General features: G+C 37.1%; 1 protein-coding gene across 4 annotated transcripts in view; it reads right to left on the bottom strand.

Moving 5' to 3' along the window:
• Positions 1–20,370, bottom strand: part of ADAMTSL1 (ADAMTS like 1) — a 1,054,626-nt gene that overhangs the window by 761,919 nt on the left and 272,337 nt on the right. For all 4 annotated transcript variants that reach the window (XM_066257319.1, XM_066257321.1, XM_066257318.1 and 1 more), the window contains exon 2: positions 4,487–4,606. In XM_066257319.1, coding sequence (XP_066113416.1) covers positions 4,487–4,606 — 120 coding nt within the window. The remainder of the gene's footprint in view (positions 1–4,486; positions 4,607–20,370) is intronic.

The raw sequence follows: 20,370 nt of genomic DNA, 5'->3' as shown, positions 1-20,370 counted from the left end.
GATCCCGGTCGGGCGCATGCGGGAGTCTGTCTGACTGTCTCTCCCTGTTTCCAGCTTCAGAAAAATGAAAAAAAAAAAGAAAATCTAAAGTTACATAAAATCTTTACATGTCAAACAAAGTATTTTTTTAAATAGTTCGTGATTGATAGAGTCATAATGCATTGGATAAGTCTTCTAAAAACACAGGCAAATAACATTTAAAACCTTCACAGGGTGACAGACATAGTACATATACTGGGTAGGGTGTTCTGATTTTTTTATTCTGATATTTTATTTTTTAACTCAAAGTAGCAAATGTACTAGAATCTAAATCTAGTCTTCTAGTCTCAATATATTTCCCAAGGAGGAATTTTGATAGCCAATTAATTTATAGCTGTAAGCGTGCCACAAAAATCAAAGACTAAATTGGAACGTTCTTTCTCTTCAAAACATCTGGCTCCTTCAATACCCATTGCACATTTATTTTCTTTTCCATAAAATCAGTTAATAAAAAATATAGCGACCACTAATCAATAAGGCTTTATGAAACTATAGGCAGCTTTGAACATGTGTGCTTTTGCAATTAAATGTTAATTTCTTCTTCTCTTTGTTCTACAAACACTAATGAAGAACAAACAGATCAAACTTTTGTTTTGGGAAAATGTAATTCTGTCAAGAGCCTGCTGAATGAATTCAGGTGATAAGATCCTAATGAGAGAGCAACAAGGTAAGTCATTCTTCAGTAACAGAAATGTTCTTGACACATCGCTACTTCCTTGTATTTAAGTCCACTAAATTCTCCAAAATAGTAGCCAACATAGAAGTATAATTAAGCTAATTAAGTTATTATCCTCAGATGGTATCAGTTAAATTATAATGTATCCTTTCCATTGGCAGTGTTGGGGAGGAGGTTAGTGAACATCTTGAAAACATATGGAAATAGTTATATTCCATTTTATATAAGTGTATGTGTGTTGGTTGAACTAATTTTTCAGTTCATAGAAATAATACTTGCCCCCAGACCTTGTCCTGCCACCCCTATCAAACTGAGGGAGGGGGAAAAAAGGATTGAAAGCAGAATCATTCTTAATAAACTGCATCTTTGTTTTAGTTGAGCTTCCGAGAATTACTGACTTGACTTAGAGAAAAACTCCATCTTTTCACATTCAATCTTTAAAGACAAGCATTTCTGAGGATTCCCCACCTGAAAACTCACCTCTATTCCACAAAAGACACCTCTCTTTTACTAGTCATTAAAAGGACCACTCTACCCTCAATTGGAATAAATATTTAAATAACTTTTCTTTTCTACCAAGGTACAATAGTGGCTTAAATAAATGCTTTATGAACCACGAAGCTACTGACAAATGAGGTTTGCACTAATTACACACTAATGAAAATACCATTCTGTAATGAATTTCACATTAATTATTATCCTGATTCTGATTCTGGCTGACAACCAAAAACAACTCGATCTGTTTCTCAACTATTCCAAGAATGAATACCAGCCTTTGACAAACATCCTATTTCTGTAAACAATGCAAATCACACACATGCAGAGTTTCAGGCAATGCTTAGAAGTTTAGTTGCCTGCACTGGATTCTAGACAAATGGCTCGCACAGATTGCTTTCCACAGTGTGGGGAATGAATGGAATTAGCCATCTGAGAAGAAGCTAACTAGAAGTTTCTCTAATGCAATGTAAAACTTAATTTATGCCAAAAGGCTCTAATTGAGAAGGAGTTGAGGAAGTGTCATTAAAAAATCAAAAATGACCAGTCCCCCCCCAAATAAAATTAAACTTTAGGTAAAAGAGTTTCACAAATAAGTTAGACCGTTTTGTTCTTCAAAAATTATTTAAAAGGATAAAGAAAGGGTATAAAGAAGAAAAATTAAAGAGCTATAAAGAAGGTAACAATAATTTACCCAGAAATGTGACAAGATGTTTTTTGAAGTGAATGCTACTTCTGCTCTAAATGTTCTATGTATTGGGGATAAATTTGTTACTTCCACATCTTTACTATAAACCTTTTACTGTCTTGAAAGGACATCATGGAGATAGCCCCCAATATTCTTTTCTCACCTCATGAAAAGCAAGTCATTTGTACTATTTTAACAATAATGCTCTATATTTAGAAAAATTTTCAAATTCTAAGGCCTTTTTCATGTGTAGTCTGTGATAGGATTCTTACAGTGTTTTCAATATAAAATACTAACAGACCAATCGTGAATAGTCCCAGTGGGTTTTCTCCATCAACATTTAACACAACTGAGCTGTCATTATTATATTCAAGGGCAGGACTAGATGCTAGGGAGTGAAAATCAACATGGATCCCCACTTCAAGGAGCAGAGCTACTCATCCAGTAGGAAACGTAAAATAAGAGCATAAATGTTTAAGATTCTAGAGAGGACTTACTTGAAAGCAGATAGAATTGTACAGATTATGTTGCTCAACTATTTTTTCCCTCACTCACCTGCACTTTGCAGGTGGTGTTTGTGACCTATACCAGGAAGGTTTCTGGATGATTCTCCCATTCTGCTAAAGAGTCTCCGCCCAATAGAGCAGAAGTTCATAAACAAGGGGCACGAAAGGAATTTCCACTTTTCTGGCTATTAATGCAAGTAACAACTCATGTTTAAATTCTTCCCCCTTAGACAAATACAGAGAAGATGGTGATTCATCTTTTAATGTCTATTTAGAAAATAAAGTTACACTTTAAAAGTTTTATATCCTCTGGCCCAAATGAAGTGCTCAGATAGAGAGACACACCTTGCACAGAAATTGTTAGAATTTCACAAACGTATTAGGAGGTTAAATTAGCTTCTGGTATTTAGGAAGCTTTGATCTTTCCTTTTCCCTCATATTTTCTTGTGTAACGCCAGTTCTGACTGTTGTAGCTAATTCCTCTTACAGGTTTAATGCTTCCACCCCCTCAATTACTTATGACCTCAGTAGGTTTCAGGAAATTCAGCGGCATGCACAGCTTTTATGATGATGTAAATCAATGTACTACCCTGTAATAATAATGTCCATGACAACCTTCAATGCTTGCCAAGTGACAAAAATTGTTTTTAGTGGCACCATCATAACAATTCCATTATGTTTATAATTAGTTTCTATTATTTGATTTCCTTTACAGTGTAAATTATGTAATGATTAGACAAGCTTATAAAGTTTGAATGTAGTACATCCATGAACAACACTTTCCAGGACTTTGAATAAACCAAATCCAAAACGAGCTAACATATTTCAATTTTTTCATACATCAAATGGGACAAATTTAAAATATAACTATAAAATACTGTTCACATAAAGGAGGAATAAAACTTAGGTGGCAATGTGTGTGGACCATAGTAGGTCACAAAAAAAATGCCTTGAGCAAACAACAGAAGTTTGAAAGGTAGGTTCTGCATTTTCAGAGTTTACTAAGAAGTATACACACACACACACACACACACAGGAAAATTAATAACAGTGCCCTTAGGAAACTTCACCACTGCTTCTGCCCATACCAGGCACAAGCTCTGAGAAGGACATGTGTGTCTGTCATAGAGAGGACAGAAATGACAAAAACAATGAGAGCTGGCCTATGAGTGGCTGAGAAAGCTAATTTACTCAGTGCCTGGAAGAGAAATATGCAATAAAACAATCACTCCAGAGAGGGTTATAAGGAGGAAAAGTGGAGGAGGTGGAAATAAAGAAAAGTGTTTGCTCTGAAGGAACCCTAAGCCTTAGTAAGGCATTCTCTCCTGAGATCCTACCATTTTAGGATTGAACAAGAAATCACTGTCTTGAGCATCCCTTCTGATTCTATGGTTCTAGAGCATCCTCTAGTTGCAATGTGAGCACTGCTGAGCACAAGGTCACCACCAGGAAAAGCTACACTGAGAACTTTCAGAAGTTGCCAATCCAATCCAGTTCTCACAATAAAATACAAATTACAAATCACAGTTTGATTTGCAAGTAAGAAGACCTGCATCTTGACCTCTCCAGTCAATGATACTACTTATTTCCATTTGAGAGCTCATTTTTCTAGACTTTATCCCCTCAAATCACCACCAGAGAAACAAACTTTTATAAAATAAATATAACTAACACTTTGAAGTAAAAATATCCACAAAAACAACTAGGATTGGAAGACAGTCGAATTTCCATTGACCCATAAAACAGTTTGGGTTTTACATATAAATCTCTTTTTTTTTTCTCACTCATTTAAATTATTACCATTTCATGTTTAGACTCACTGGCAAAACATCAGTTATTTTCATGTGAATCCTTCACATGCTGCCCCAAACAAACTGTAACACTCAAGCATGATGTTTGAAGCTTGCCAGACACGGGAAAAGTCAGAAAGATGCCCTGTGCAGTCTGTCCATGACCCTATCACAGATATGAAAAAAATCTCATCCAAACCTCTTCAGATTTGCTAAAACCATCCACCACCACAAGTCAGAGTTAGCCATCAAACTTCTGTGTTTCTAAGAATAAATAGAAAGGGCACAGTACCGGATCTTCAGTTTTGTCACTATTCATTAGGTCAGACAGAAAATCTTCATAAAAGTCCTCTCTTCGAACCAGTGGAAATTCCCTCAGGAAAACAAGCCCATCATTTTGGTCTCCGAATACCTAGAGAGATAAGATAGCCAAGTTAAGCCTTCAGACAGAGCCTGGAGTAGGGGGGTGGGGAGGTGCTGAGGAATTAATGTCTCAGAGTCGTAGGAACTTCTTGGATTCATTTCAACTCTGATTAGAGCAATCAAAAACTATGCGTGCAAATACATATTAATGTGAGAGCCACTAAAATATTCTGACATGTGGCTAAGCCTTGGTCGAATGCCAGGAAAGTCCCCTGCTAAGTTGGTGCCTTTTAACTGACTGGTGCACATGTCCAAATTTGGTGATTCCAAGTTATCTTTGGGGCCATTTCCAGTGTGATCAGGCTTCTAGATTTATTCTTCTGGGCTATCCACCCAGATGTATGTGTCACATAGGGGTCTTGGACCCACAAGGGTCTAGCCCTAGTCACATAGATTTGAGTCCCATAAATCTCAGCATCAGGTGGATCTTGATGTCCTATTCACTATCTAGGATATGATATCTGGGATAGGAGGAGCTGGCCTGAGCCCAGGACTGACTTCCTGAGCTATTCAAGTGCTTTAGAACCAGATGCACTTTAGCTACTCTAGGGGGAGGTATAGGAGAACTTATCTAGAATTTATCACATACCAGGTTCTTTACACATGTTATCATGCCCCAGCCCCAGGAGGTGTCTGTTATTAGCCACACTTTACAAATTAGGAACTGAAGGCACAAAGGGTTTCAGGAATTTGCCAAGTTAGTAAGTGTTGAAATCAGCATTCAAACACAGGTCTGACTCTAAAACTCTTTTCATTATATCATTTTGCTACTGAACTACTCAAACCTCCTCTGGTGAAAGACAAACTATTAAGTAACTCCTATAAATTCAAGGAATAATCAATTCACCAAGGACTCCTACTATCTCTCTGAACCCGTGGACTCATCATAAAATAGGAATGATAGTAGCATCATTGGAGTCCTGCGAAAATAGGACATAATATATGTAAAGTACTTAGTGCAGTGACTTGCATATAGTGAGTATTCAATAAATAACAGCCATCATTAACAAAAGCATATTCTGCTCAAGACATAAGTAAAAAATCTAAGTCTAATCTTTTAATAATATACATAAAGTTCTTTGACCATATTTATATTTGTAATGGACATTACAAATGGTTATTACATTACCTTCACATTGTCTTTATATTGTTTTAACTTTCAACTTTTATACACTCTGAATTTTATACCTTTTTACAGTATTTGTAATATTAGTAAGACTATGTGGTTATTCATTACATTAATACCATCTTGAAAGTCTACAATAATTCATAATAATTAAAATCATTTTAAGCCTTAAGTCTTTTGGAAAGGGTTATGATGTTCTCTAATTCATATGTAAATGGCCTCTGTTGATATACATTGTAGTCAGTATTGTTGTAGTAAACAGAATCTTGGGCCTTTTAATTCCCTATTGTCATATTGGTGGATATATGGCTTAACACTGCAAAAGAAACTCTGCAGATATAATAGTTGAGTTTACCTAATCGTTGGCTTCAAGATAGGCTGAGTATCCTGCATTGCTGAGGTAAGCCCAGTGTAATCGCATATGGCCTTAAGCAGACCTTTCAGTGGGGTGAGGGCAGAAGAGGAAGTCACAGAGTCAAAGAATGAAAAGGACTTGAGTCACCATGCTGTTGGCTTGAAGATGGAGAGGGGCACGTGGGGAGTGTGAAAAGGAAACGAGTTCTGCCAATGAGTGCATTTAGAAGAGGACCTGCGCCCTAGATGAGAACTATATCTCATGCCATTAATTGGATTTTTAGCCCAGTGAGCCTCTGAGAAGAGAATATGGCCATACCTTGCTAGACTTCTGATCTGCAGAAATTGTGAGATAATATTTTCATACTGTTTTAAGCCATTAAATCTGTGGTAGTCGGCCTGACCTGTGGCGGCACAGTGGATAAAGCATCGACCTGGAAATGCTGAGGTTGCCGGTTCGAAACCCTGGGCTTGCCTGGTCAAGGCACATATGGGAGTTGATGCTTCCAGCTCCTCCCCCCTTCTCTCTCTCTCTGTCTCTCTCTCTCTCCTCTCTAAAATGAATAAAAAAAAATTTAAAAAAATCTGTGGTAGTCAACGGCAGCAATAGAAAACTGATATAATCATCAAGAAGCAGGGTGACATAAGAGGTTATCTTGTTTCTTCTCCTATACTGTAGTAAGTTTCCTAAGAATTAATCAGCACTAAACAAGTAGAGGTAGAATATGCAAGAACTATTCTTGGAAATGTATCCTTCTAGATAATTTATTACTGTTACATTTGGGAGGGGGGTCCTTATTCAGTTTAGAGAGAAAGGAGAGAGAGAGAGAAGAATGAACAGGAAGCATCAAGTCCCTTATGTGCTTGACCAGGCAAGCCCAGGGTTTCAAAATGGTGACCTCAGCATTCCAAGTCAATGTTTTATCCACTGTACTACCCTGATATATTTAAAATTAATTTTCTCTTCTTTTTGCTCAAGGTCAATCAGTCCTGCAGTCTATAGTTAAATACACCTCAAAACCTGTCTTGACCATTTTACGTCTCTGCTCAGAAACCTTCAGGGATTCCCCACTTCCTGCTGGGTATATTCTAAATTCTTGGGCTTGGTATTTAAAACCTTTGACAGCTCTTCAAGTCCCAAATAAGAAGTATTGCACTTATGGAACTCTGAAAATGATCAAGAACTTAGTTTAGAGTGAGCTGGAATTTATGTGTTTTAATGTATTGTTTTCAAAAGGACTAACATATGGTGAATGCTACTGAATTTCATATTTTATGGATCATTTCTCCAAAAATCCTAGGCTATCTTGAATTCTAACTCTATTGTTCAAAATGGTGGTCACCTTTAGTCATTCAATGCCAGAGTTATTAAAAGCTAATGTCTGAAAAGTAGACTAATAAACTTAGTAGGTACATTTTCTTTGTGAAAAACTTAGTGCCTGTGGGAAACTTATTTTATTGAACTGATTAAAGAAATACACAAAAATGACTCAAATCTCTTTCAGAAGAGACAATAAGATGTCAAATATAAGGACTAGCTCACTAACTCTGACAACAATGAAGGATAATCAACACTTTCTCCATTTGGTTTATTCTTTAATTCTCAATCTTACTGTATATTTGTTTTTTAAAAAAATTATGCCTATTTTTTTTCAAGAATGTTGACATTTTATAGGTCCCACAATTCTCACCAATATGTTCAATTTATTAAATACTTTTATGTGATATTATGGCAGAGGGTTTTAATTAAATTAAAATTAAATTTAATCATGAGAACAGATAAGAATGTGAATGTTAAATAAATGTAATTATAACCATTTTACCCTTACAGATATCTTGTGTATATCTGTTTCTAATTTAATTTATACCAATGGACACGATCACTAATTAGGCAATATAAAATTAGGTAATAAAAAACCAAATTACTTTGGTCCATATTAAGTTAGTTTTGAATGTCTAGATCTATTAACCATGAATGAAAATTATATTTTGTGTGTTTTAAAAACATTATTATAATGAAGAAGAGATATCAAGATACATAAATATATAAATCTTATACTTCTCTTTCAAGCTGTTTTTAAAAATGATTATTTAAATTTAAAGTAGTACTTTTACTCATTCATTATTTAGTTCACTTCTATACATTTTTACTCAAGTCATATCAATTGCCAGGAGCTTCAGTATAGGACATACTTCTAGATGCTCACCAAAGCCATTGTTTTCTCATCTTTGGTATATACCTGAAGTACATTTCCAAGCCTTCTTTTCAGTTAAGGTGCTCATGACAGAGCCTTAGCTGGTGGAAGTAATGGGTGCTGCTACCAGGTTTGGTCCATAAAAATCTCCCACATCCCCTCCCTCATTATCTTTTGCCCCCAGATCTGTTTGGAATGAGACAGCCTCAGGGAAATCCTGAAATCAATTGCTAAAGGTGGAAGAGGCTCCATTAGCTTGGCTCCCAGAATAATTGCATATAGGGACCACTCCATAAACTCTTCATTTACTTAATACTGTTAAGTGATCAAAAAGTAACAGTCTACTACTGTGTTTGAACCATTATGTATTTTATTTGTTACTATGGTTAAACTACCCTAAGTAATACAATGCAAAAATCTAAGTGAGCACAGGATGCTATAGGAATATAGAGCAAGGATATTCCCAGGAGGAATTATGAGAGGCTTTAAAATGAGGTTAAAGGGAGAGTAAGACTTACCAGCTAGACAAGGAGAACAGGAGTGAAGAAGGGAAGATTCCTGTTCTGGGAAGAGGTTAACAGTCTGGGCAAAGGCATGGAGGCTTGAGATATTTTGTTTTGTTTGGTATGCTTTAAATAGTCTAAAATGGCAAGAGTGTAGAGTACATGAGGGCAAGAGATGAGAACTGAATTTGTATAGTGGAGAGGGGTCAAATTATGAATCAAGGTCACTGGAAGACTTAAACCAGAGTCTTGCTTGGATTTGTGACTTTGGAAAAGCACTCTGGCGGATCTGAGGAGGTAAGACTGGAGATGGGGTGACCGGTTTTCAGATCACTTTAATTATTCAGACAAGAACTTATGAGGACTGGGAAGGAAGGAAAGGATCATATAATTTGGTGGTCAACTGATTGCAGGGAATAAGTCTCAGGTTATATTTGTATTTTCTGCCTGAACTTGAGTAGAAGAGCAGAGTAAACAGTAGTATATTCAACAAAATAGAAAATATAAGAGGAGGGCCAAGTATATGGGTTAAAAGAGGTGTTTGGTTCCAGAGAAGTGGAGCCTGGGGTGCCTTGGGCAGAGAGAGATGAGTTTCATGCATAGGAAAGAGACTAGCATAGAGATGATATGTGTTGATATCATATTAGAAGTAGATGATACTTGGCATGGATAAATTTGCTAAGGGGAAAGAAAGAAAAATGAGAAGTTATAAATGCTGAGATAAGAATGGGGGGGGGTGATATTTAACACGTAAATGGGTCCATCTTTAATGGTCTGTTTATGCCAACAGAATGTATTAACAAAGAGAATCCAGGCTTATACTGATTTTCATCATTCTTAATCTTCCTTATTGTTTCTCTATGAAAATACATTTATGACAACATTTTATCAAATTTATAACAGACAATTAGTTCCTTGAGGACAGAAATCATGGCTCATTAGGTTATCACCCCAGCCCCTGAATTCAACTAAACTTTGACTAAAAATCATGTTTTAAAAATTCTATTTCCCATGGTCAGACTAGGTTTCCTGACTTTTGGCTTGAAAAACATGGCTACTTTATATTTGATATGTCAAAACTCCCCTTGCAGTTATATGGTAGTTAGTATACCATAAAAATTCATCAAAACCAGGTCCCCATTATTGTGTCTTATGGTTTAGTGGTATTAGTTTTGCAGATGGTAAAACAGAACTATGAGAAGTGGAGGAATATTGTTCATGGCCAGTGGCTATGTCAGATACCAGAGAGAGTGTCTCTTAAAAACTCATCTCCACTGAATTCAAACCCAAACGTTCACCCACAGGAATAGGGCAAGAAACAAGTAATCACTACTGAGACACCTATCTGCTCCTATAGGATTTCTAGACTCTGAAGGCCTGCTCCCCAGGAATCATGAAAACTGACATGTGCTAGAATTTGTACCCTGTGATGAAGATTGCTTCTCTAAGTACAGTCTGATCTCCTCCTTCAACCAGTGACTCCTCCTTCTGATCGTTGGCACACCAAAGTACTCCTAGAGAACCCAGGAATGTAGAAATACCCGCTCAGAATGGAATCTCATTAGTTCCAGGAAGGCATAAAAACAATTTATTGTTGTGGTATATGTTCTCTCTAATGGGGCTGAGTGATCAGCCATATAGATATTATAAAGAGGGACATAGGTAAATACAGGAAACAAGGAAGCCTTTCAAATAATTCTCTATTCTCTACCCCATTAGCAGGAAAAGGTAGTTGAAAGCCAAAACAAAACAAAAACCACTGAATAATAAGAAAAGCTTTCGAATTTGGCTATGGGAGACCATCTCAAACTATGTCTATGTACACTTTGGTCTTCTGCTTCCCACTTGCTCCCATGATGACCTGGCACCAACCATCCCCTCACTCTTCTGACTTTCAGTGGCTTCAGAGAATACTGGTTAGGATTCTGATTCATCTGCTCACAACAAACTTGTTTGGTGAAAAAGAAAAATACCCCTTCAGAACTTGCTACCTACAGGTTTGCTCTATGACTTGTGACTAGAATTTGGAAAACTATAATACAAAGCAATTGGTTCACATTTTGAAATCTCTACCATCTTTGAGGAAGAAGCATAATTTCTAGAGAAATAGATACTGATGGTGGGAGTGGATTATGTCTGGAGCTTTCAAGCGACTATAATGTCCTTATAACTCTGGGTGAGGCAGCCATTTACAGCCAGGCTGGGTGAAAAGACTGTAGAAATAATATAGAAGCTTAAATATACAAACATGCCCTCAAATTATCAGTTCATTGTTCTTCATTCTTTATTTATTTTTGCTGTGAAAACTGAAATGTAGCCAAGATTTTGTTCCCGGGGTAGGATTTAGTTTTCAATATTACTTACAAATTATAGTGCTGAAAACCACATCATTAATTTTTTTTCCTACCAAACGTTTTTGAAAGTTATATTTATGCCCTTATTTTGGTTCATAGTTTACTAAGAATTAAGATAGTAAAACTGTAAATGCTCATAAGATTAGAAAAATGATTTGAACAACTTAAACAACTGGCCACCATTTCATCTATATTTAGACCCATATTCAATACCAGTGAAAGTGAAATGACTGATGTCAGGGTTATGAATTCAAAGGGACACTCCAATGTTTATTAAATAAATAGCTAAATAGAAAGTTGGGGGAGGGGAAAAAGTCTCTGGCTCCAGTTCTGAGAATTGCTATTAAGTAATAAGAGGAAATGATGAGAATGTACATAGATTCAAAGAGCCCCAATCTAGCCCTGACATTCAATATCATTACCTTCTGATCCTAAAAAAATCAGTGACTCAGAGACCAAGGGAAAGAAGAGAAAATGTTTCCAATGCGAAAGCATAAGTAATTTCTGGTTTGAAGAAAATGGAGCCAAAGGATCAATATGTTATCACTAACCCTTAAAGTATCAATATGCTAAGCCAAAAAATAAGAATAGTCCCAAATGAAATTTTAAAAAATTTCCAATCTTTTTAAAAAATAGATTCTAAATAAAAATAACTATAGATATTTATAACTTCATTAAATGTCCTGACATTTGGTACCAACAACTGATTTTGCCTAATATTAGTAAATTACACTAGGTAAAAAAAGGGTCTCTGATTTTTGGAGGAGAATTGGTCATTTGGCAGCCTATTCCTGGTAGGGCTATTCTAATGAACCCAAATGCTATGAAAAAACAAAATACCAAAACCCAGTCTTCTCTCAGTCTCCTATCTTTTAACCCAAATAATCTCATTCCTGGTTGGAATATTCTGATGTAATGAGATGGAGAAAGAAGTGAATAGTGTTTCAACTGTAAAGGGTAGGGGGAAAAATGAGCATAATATCTTATCAAAGAAATTTCTTTGCTATAATGCAGAAAGAGAAGTATTTCAGAGGTTTATGAGAATAAGTACCAAAATAATATTATAAATGTTTCCAACCTCACAGTCACCAATCAGAAGAGGTTTAACCAGCTTATCATGTGTAAGAATCAGCAAGTCTGTCTTCACACATTCACACATTTACAGAGAACCAGGAGGCAAGATTCTCTGAATACACTGCTTTCAATGTCGAAAGGATCCACTTAGGAGACTATCTGCTCATCTTTGGAAGTTAAGGTCTACCGGAAATTTCTGTCCATTTCTATCACAACAAGTTTCGACACATAAGCACATGTTTATTTGGCGCATGTGTGCCTCTCTATTTTTATCACTTAATGTATACATACTGACGTAGCAAATTAACTAAAACAAAGTTTAGAAAAGAGGCCGGCGATGTTCAATAGGAAGAACATCATACTGCATCATGATAATGCCAGGCCACATGCTGCTTTGGGGATTCGTCAAAAAATTGCAGAACTAGGCTGGGAAATTCTGTCATATCCACCATATTCCCCGGACTTAGCACCCTCTGACTATTACTTGTTTTTGTCCTTACAAAATTTTTTGAAGGACAAAAAAATTCAAAAATGAAGAAGATATCAAACAAGCACTGGTTCAATTTTTCGCATCAAAAGATAAAACATTTTTTAAAAATGGGATATACAAATTGCCCTCGCGCTGCCAAGAAATCATTAATAATAATGGCAATTATATTATTTAATAAAGTTTATTGACAGTAAGAAAAATTTTATTTTGTTTTATTCCAAAAATGGACAGAACTTTCCGGTAGATCTTATATTTTCAGTTGTGTATTGGTGAGTGACTAAATCTCTATAGACAGAGATTCTGTAATGCCAGTTCCTATCCATGCCTACTGCTCCAGCACGCTTGATTGGGAAAATGAAAAGATTCTTGAAGTGGCTTCAGGTGTCCCCATAATGGCTGCCAACAAGGCAAGCTGATTAGCAGCATTCTACTCCCTGAAGGAAAGTCTAAATATGATCCTCAAGAAGATCAGTGGGGGTTGTTAATAAAAACATTCTTATAACCATATTTAAGTCACTGACATTTATGTACCTGGTGTTTGGAGCTTGAAAACATTTCAGTATTCTGTTTGTTCTTCTACCAACTTTAATTACCATTTCTAAGGATTGTAAAGATAATTGCTAAAAGGTTAGCGCAGAAAGACGTGAGATGGAACATGCTGGTCCAAAATGTTCAGCTGGGCCTCATAACTCTTGGTACAGATGGTCCTGCTTAGTTCAGGTCTGATTTAGAGAAACAGCTATAATATGGTTTGAGGCAAGGTGACCAGATGTAGCTGAATTTAAAGATCTGTCCCAGAATGTCAATGAAAAGAAACACCATTACCCTAGCAAAATAACCTTTATGGGGGTGGAGGAGCTTTAAAAAATGCATAAAAAATATCTACTTTATCTTTAAAGTACATTGATGGCTACCTTGACAAGAAAATGATTCTTTAAAAAATAATGAAATAAAAATTTTAAATGTAGAGAAGTTTACCTTCACAGAAAATGTATAAAGAAAAAGAAGCAAAAGGAATTCCATCAGATGGTATGCTCTGTGTATAACGTGATAACCTGTGGCATTCCCATAACTTGTTATAAGCACAAGGCACTGAAGTGAAAGTGCTAGGAAGAACTTAAGAGACCATCTTCACCAAGCTCCGACATTTTCCAATGAGGAAGAAGAAAAAATGCCCTCCTAGAGAAAACGGGAGGGTTTTAAGACATCTCCCTTGAAATATATAAGCTGGCAAAACAGCCAACTAACTCAAGAAAAGCAGCAACTTCTCCAAAATAGATAGCAAACTTTCTTCTTTCTTATCTTCCTCGAATATGCTAAGACACATTTTACTCCATTCCTATCAAGAGGGAAACAGAGTACAGTTCCAGAGTTCTAAAGACACTTGGCTTCAGAAAGCTGGAAACAGCTTTGATTCAGACCTACACTTAGACAAAAAAAAAGAACATATGAAACACAAGAGTGGGATCCTTTGAACTCTACTCATAGATGGATGAGCACATTATTGTCACATGTTCTAATGACAAAGAGAAACAGAAATGGTCTTCAGATTGCTTCTGTGCATACATACTTTAAATCTTATATGAAACACTCAGAAATGTAAAAAATTAAGGGAAAGAGTTATGCAGTTAAAGGTTTTTTTGGGGGGGATTGTTTTTTTCTTTGTAGTGAGAGAATTTTTTTTTTTTACAGAGAGAGAGAGAGTCAGAGAGAGGGATAGATAGGGACAGACAGACAGGAAATGAGAGATGAGAAGCATCAATCATTAGTTTTTCACTGTGCATTGCTACACCTTAGTTGTTCATTGATTGCTTTCTCATATGTGCCTTGACTGCGGGCCTTCAGCAGACCGAGTAACCCCTTGCCTAAGCCAGCGACCTTGGGTCCAAGCTGGTGACCTTTGCTCAAACCAGATGAACCCACGCTCAAGTTGGCGACCTCGGGGTCTCAAACCTGGATCCTCAGCATCCCAGTCCGACGCTCTATCCACTGCGCCACCGCCTGGTCAGGCTGTAGTGAGAGAATTTTAAGATGAAGAAAATATGGGAAAAGGGCCTAAAGATGTCAAGGTATATGTGCAGTGGTAGAAATCAACCTGTTTTTGATTGTATGGTTAGCAAATGTTTACTTACATCAGTATTATTATCTAAGCTTTTATAAAGTGAGTTGCTTAGCTAAGAGGAATTGGAAGTTAAGATGCCTCTCATATTCTAAATTAGAATGAAAAATAATCGGCGCAGGAGGCTTTTTCATCACTCTTGCTTAATATACATTCGCTCCTTTGGGGACATAAAGGTGTGTTACTGAGACCTTCTGCTGCAGAGAGCTTAACTGACACAGGAGTCACCCAATCTCCATGTGGCCCAAGAAATAGAAACACTGTTAGAGCTTTTTTTTCCTCTTTCTGCATTGAGATACCAGTTAATTCTCTACTGTACTGGGAACACTGATCAGAATTGGTGGATGAGAGACCGCTCTGATCATGCCCCTACGATTCTCACCAAGACTGCCCATACCTAGATCCATATTCACCCCTATTTTAGTGTGCCTCTCCATCCTAACACTGAAATGCAGATGTACATCACAAACTCACTCTACTCTATTGGCTCAATGGTTTTAATTACAAAAGTCAAGGTAATAAATGATAACATTTGGTGAGCAAGTTAGCTTTTATTGTTTCACAAACTCTAGAAGTTTCTCTTACTGATCTTCCTGGCTGAATCTTACCAACATGTGCCAATAATTCAGTGGAAAAAAATAGGATAGTTTGGACCCATGCAAATGTTTATTCTATTTAGAAAATATTCAAAGCACAATAGTACAGATAAAGCTTTAATAGCGTCACTAGTGTAACTCAGATATATGTGACCTACCTCATCATACTTGACCCCCTCCCAACACACACACCCTATGGCCCAGTCCCTGAAAAATGTAAACATAAAAACTTGCGAGAAATGTAATTGCTATTTAAATTTTATATGTAACTTAAAGAATTTCAAATATTTACTCAGTATCTCAAAAAAATTCCCAAGAAGTGGCAAGGTTTATACTTAATGCATAGCAAGCATTCTTAAATGTCCACTCTTTTCTCCTCACCCATTTCTGTCATTCTCAATGTACTTCACCCAGATGGCAGCTGGTTCTTTAAAACCTTTTATATTTCAACTCCCAAGTTATTTCTGAAATTCAGCCCATGTATTTCTTGGGGAAAGAGAAGTGGAATGCTGAATATATTTGTGTATTGTCATTCTTTTATATTAATAATTTGTTCCTATTAAAGAAGCATGATCTCTATATAGAAATGAAAGTGCTTTACAGGCACATAGTTGTATATGCCTACTGATGTATAAATGTATATGTGTGTGTAAGTGTTTGTGGAAATCTCACTGTAACTCTAAATGGTGAGCCCTAGGCATATCCAATAGATGGTGGGTCTATTTGCATGAGGAATGAAGGAGCCTCTGGAGAGAGAACTCATGCCAGCTTGAATTAGCTCCAGAATCTGGGATATCAAAGAAAGAAAGAGCAATACTACTCTCAGCATAGTGATTATTAATTATTCAGATTCCACCTAGTAGGGGATTCTTTAAAAAAAAAAAAAAGTATGTGCTACAAAACCTTCTAACAGAATATGGAAACCTGCTTCCCCATCCTACTAGGTAGGAGCTCTGACACCTCAAGTTTTGGCGTGTTGGTGGCATGGACCAATAAGATTGCTCAGCATCCACCTAAACAGGCAACATGCAGCAATCAAATGACAAAGCCATATGAAATAGGAAAAATCTTAAGGCTGTCCCTAGAAAGACTCAAGTATTCCAACATCCCAACCAAGCCCAACCTTCTAGCTGTCTTTGCTGGAGTACTAGACATATGACTAAACCATGTTGGACATTCTAGCTCAATTAAGATCCTAGACAAGTGCAACCCAGCTGATGTCACATGGAGTAGAATAATCATCCAGTTGAGCCCAGTCAACTCACAAAACTATGAGAAGTAATAATAACACAGTTTTTTTAAACACTTACATTTTGGATTAGTTTACTTAATGGGTGACTGAAATACTGTGGTAGTGTAGGTTGATAAGGGAGGGAGGAATTCATCTTCTCAGCCCATATTTGCTTTCAGAGGCACACAAAGGAGGTGTTTTTCTTTTTTTAGGTTGCCCATATCTGTTGAAAAATGGAATTTTAAGATCATCGTAGGTGTTGATCTCCAGTTAGCATTCTCTGGGGAAAAATTATGATCTTTTAGTAGACCCCTCTAATTTGGTGTCTCATGCTATAAATGTCAAGATTGCCTGTTGCTAAAATTTTCATGAATGCTTCACTAATTTTATGTTTAAGGTAGATAATATCTTTTTTTTTTTTTTTTTTTTTTTTTTTTTTTTTCTGAAGCTGGAAACGGGGAGAGACAGTCAGACAGACTCCCGCATGCGCCGGACCAGGATCCACCCAGCACGCCCACCAGGGGCAACGCTCTGCCCACCAGGGGGCGATGCTGTGCCCCTCCGGGGCGTCGCTCTGCCAGGACCAGAGCCACTCTAGCGCCTGGGGCAGAGGCCAAGGAGCCATCCCCAGCGCCCGGGCCATCTTTGCTCCAATGGAGCCTTGGCTGCGGGAGGGGAAGAGAGAGACAGAGAGGAAGGGGGGGGGGGTGGAGAAGCAAATGAGCACTTCTCCTATGTGCCCTGGCCGGGAATCGAACCCGGGTCCCCTGCACGCCAAGCCGACGCTGTACCGCTGAGCCAACCTGCCAGGGCCAGGTAGATAATATCAAAACCAGATGATTGATGTTGCCATATCATAGATGGTGTATTTATTAACATCTTCCTTCCCAATGTAAATAAATATAGTTCCTATAAATACTAGGTCCATGGAAAAAGTTTTAGTACTATACTCTTCTATTCTCTTGTTCACCATGTTATTCCACATATAATTTGTATGGTTATGAAAAGACATAAAGTAATTACTTCTGGGTATTAGTACAAATGTAGAGGCTTTATTTTGCATTCCATACTTTAAAAATCCTCCAGGCCACTGCCCTTTTGCACACCTCTTGGCATGAAATAATTTGATAGCACAATCTGTGTCTTTGTTCTTCATGCATCCTTCCTTGTATTAAAACAAATATTTTCAGCCTGAAACTCACCGTTTAAGCTCCATGGATCAGGACCACCTCTGTTTTATTTTCCACTATAGACTGAAATCCTAGCCTATGCCTGGCACAGGACTGAGTTCTATATATATCTGACTAGTAAATTAATTAAGGCCTTTTTTTTTAGTTATTAATTTCAGAATTTCAGAGCTAGAAAGCTTAGAAATCATCCAATCTTGCTCCCTCTGGAGTCCAGAGAGAAGCAAGCAGACTAACTTTCCCAACATATATTTAGAACATATATTTAGTAAATATCAAAGCCCAGACCAAAACGTAGATTTCTGGATGCTAGTCCCATGCCCTGTCCACCTCGTGGCTCCAGTGTTCCTCTCCCCTGTTTGGGTTATCTCCCTACGTATTGGCAAGTACAGAAATCATAAGGAATCAAAATTGGCCGCAAACTCAACAAACCAGCAGTGAAATGTAGCCATTTTTCAAAGTGGGCTGCTACTGAAAACACAGTGCAGGAACAAAATATCCGATAGCTTTCTTCTCCTACATGCTCAACAGACCATAAACATGGGGTACAGAGTTCATTTCTGGATGCCAAATTCAAGAGGATAACTGACTTACCAACAAATCCTAAAGAAAGAATGCATGATGGTGCCTATCTGGAAAGTATATGACAATCAGCTGAATTAATTAAGAGCATTTTGACTGACAGCAGGAAGGAGAAGATTTGAGAGTGGTCTTCAGGTGCCTGAAGGGTGGCTTCTGAGACAGCAGAAATTTACCTGCCTAGGTCCAGTCCTCAACCTTTCCTGATGTTTATTTTCTTTCCACCTACTTGCTCCTTACATTCTGACGTCTGACTTTTCTGCTCTCTCCAAGCTTCCAAGACTGGTCTTTCACCCACTTGTCCTTTGTCTTTATCCCTGATGAGTACATGTTCTCTGAAAGTCTCTTTCTTTGGTTTATATAATTGGGAATAATTTTTTTAATCCTCTTGCCATTCCTTTGGTTTCTCATTTGGTGGCTCATTCTGTGCCCCTCACCCAATAGCCATAGGTGATCCCGAGCTCTGTCCATAAGCATCTTTTCTTCTCTCTTTTGTTTCCTGCGTAGGATTCTAGTTAGCTATCAGAGAGTCAGCCATCACTTCTGGACAGATGATTTCAAAACCATATAAAGAACCATGGCTGTTACATAAGCATGTTCAGCTGCATCTATACTTTGAACTTTGGGGTGCCTTCTTCTTGGAATGCCCTCTTTCTATTTCCTTGTACAAAAATTGCATCAATCCTTAAAGAATACTTTTTTTATGCCTCCTCCTCATCCTCTCTCAGCACCTATAATCCCACTGAACCCACAAAGATCCTGCTCTTATAGTTGAGATATAAAATCATGGGACCTGGTTGTCTTAGCTTAACCCTACTGCTATTTGATTTGGGTAAATTACTTAAACGGGAACTTAGGTCCTGTGTGTGAATGGGGGAGTACATTACTACTTTCTTTACAGAGTTGTGATGATCACATGGGCTAACATATGAAAAGTGATTTGTAGACTATAAATTGCTTTACAAACAGAGTTTGGTAGTATCATTACTACAAGGGAGTTTTTTGACAGTACGAGCTAGCAGAGTATGTCCAGTCAAATAAATTAACATATTCATCTTGACTTACTCTCTTGGCTGGAAAAACATGTGGACACTCCAATATAAACAGGTTTGGGGAGGGGGTGTAGGAGACACATGTCATAATTTATTGAGATATGAGTCTTGGCACCTCATTTTTAAACAAAAACAGCATATTATTACTTCTGTAATGGCATGCATTTTTATCTCTCTTGTTGTCATTTGGGACCTTGTCTTACATCTTCAACTGGGCTGTAAAAATATTAAGGTCAGTGATCCTAACCTATTGATAATCCTGCAAGTTCAAAAATAATACCTTGAACTTAGTATGTGTACAATATTTGTTGAAGTAAATGAAAATAAATTGGCATATCTAATTCCAGGAAAGTGAAAATCAGCCATAACTTATTCCGATAAAAACAGATTTTTTTTTCTCCAAACGATTAAATATGGTGTCTTGAGCACGGAATTGGCAACTTGCTAGTTAACAAAGACTCGCACTGTAAGCATTCACACAGGAGTTAAAGAAGACACTTAGATGAATTCTGAGAGTGCTTCTAGCAAATCTTTGGATTAATTAGCTTAAATTTATGCAATTATTTCTGCTGTCATTTCCTACCTACTCTGTAATTGTAGACATAGGTGTTCAGCAATGGTGGCAACAATTACTTTCCCTACACCACAGCCTTGCAAAGGTCTTTTTTGTTTTGTTTTGTTTTTGTGTGTGTTTGTTTAATTTTTGTTTTCTTTTGTTCTTGCATCTTTGGAGCATTTTCTCATTTCTAGGCATCTGAATAATGTGGTGTCTTTGATCATGTGTTGGTATCACAGATGATGGATAATTCACATACCTTTGAATCTATTTATTCATTAAATACATGGACTAGCTAATGCAGACAATACTATAATATACTATCTATACTCAAAGA

The sequence above is a fragment of the Saccopteryx bilineata genome, chromosome 2 (genome assembly GCF_036850765.1).
Source record: "Saccopteryx bilineata isolate mSacBil1 chromosome 2, mSacBil1_pri_phased_curated, whole genome shotgun sequence".
NCBI lineage: Eukaryota > Metazoa > Chordata > Mammalia > Chiroptera > Emballonuridae > Saccopteryx > Saccopteryx bilineata.
Note: the sequence above shows the minus strand (reverse complement) of the source record. Positions and strands in the feature narration are given on the sequence as shown.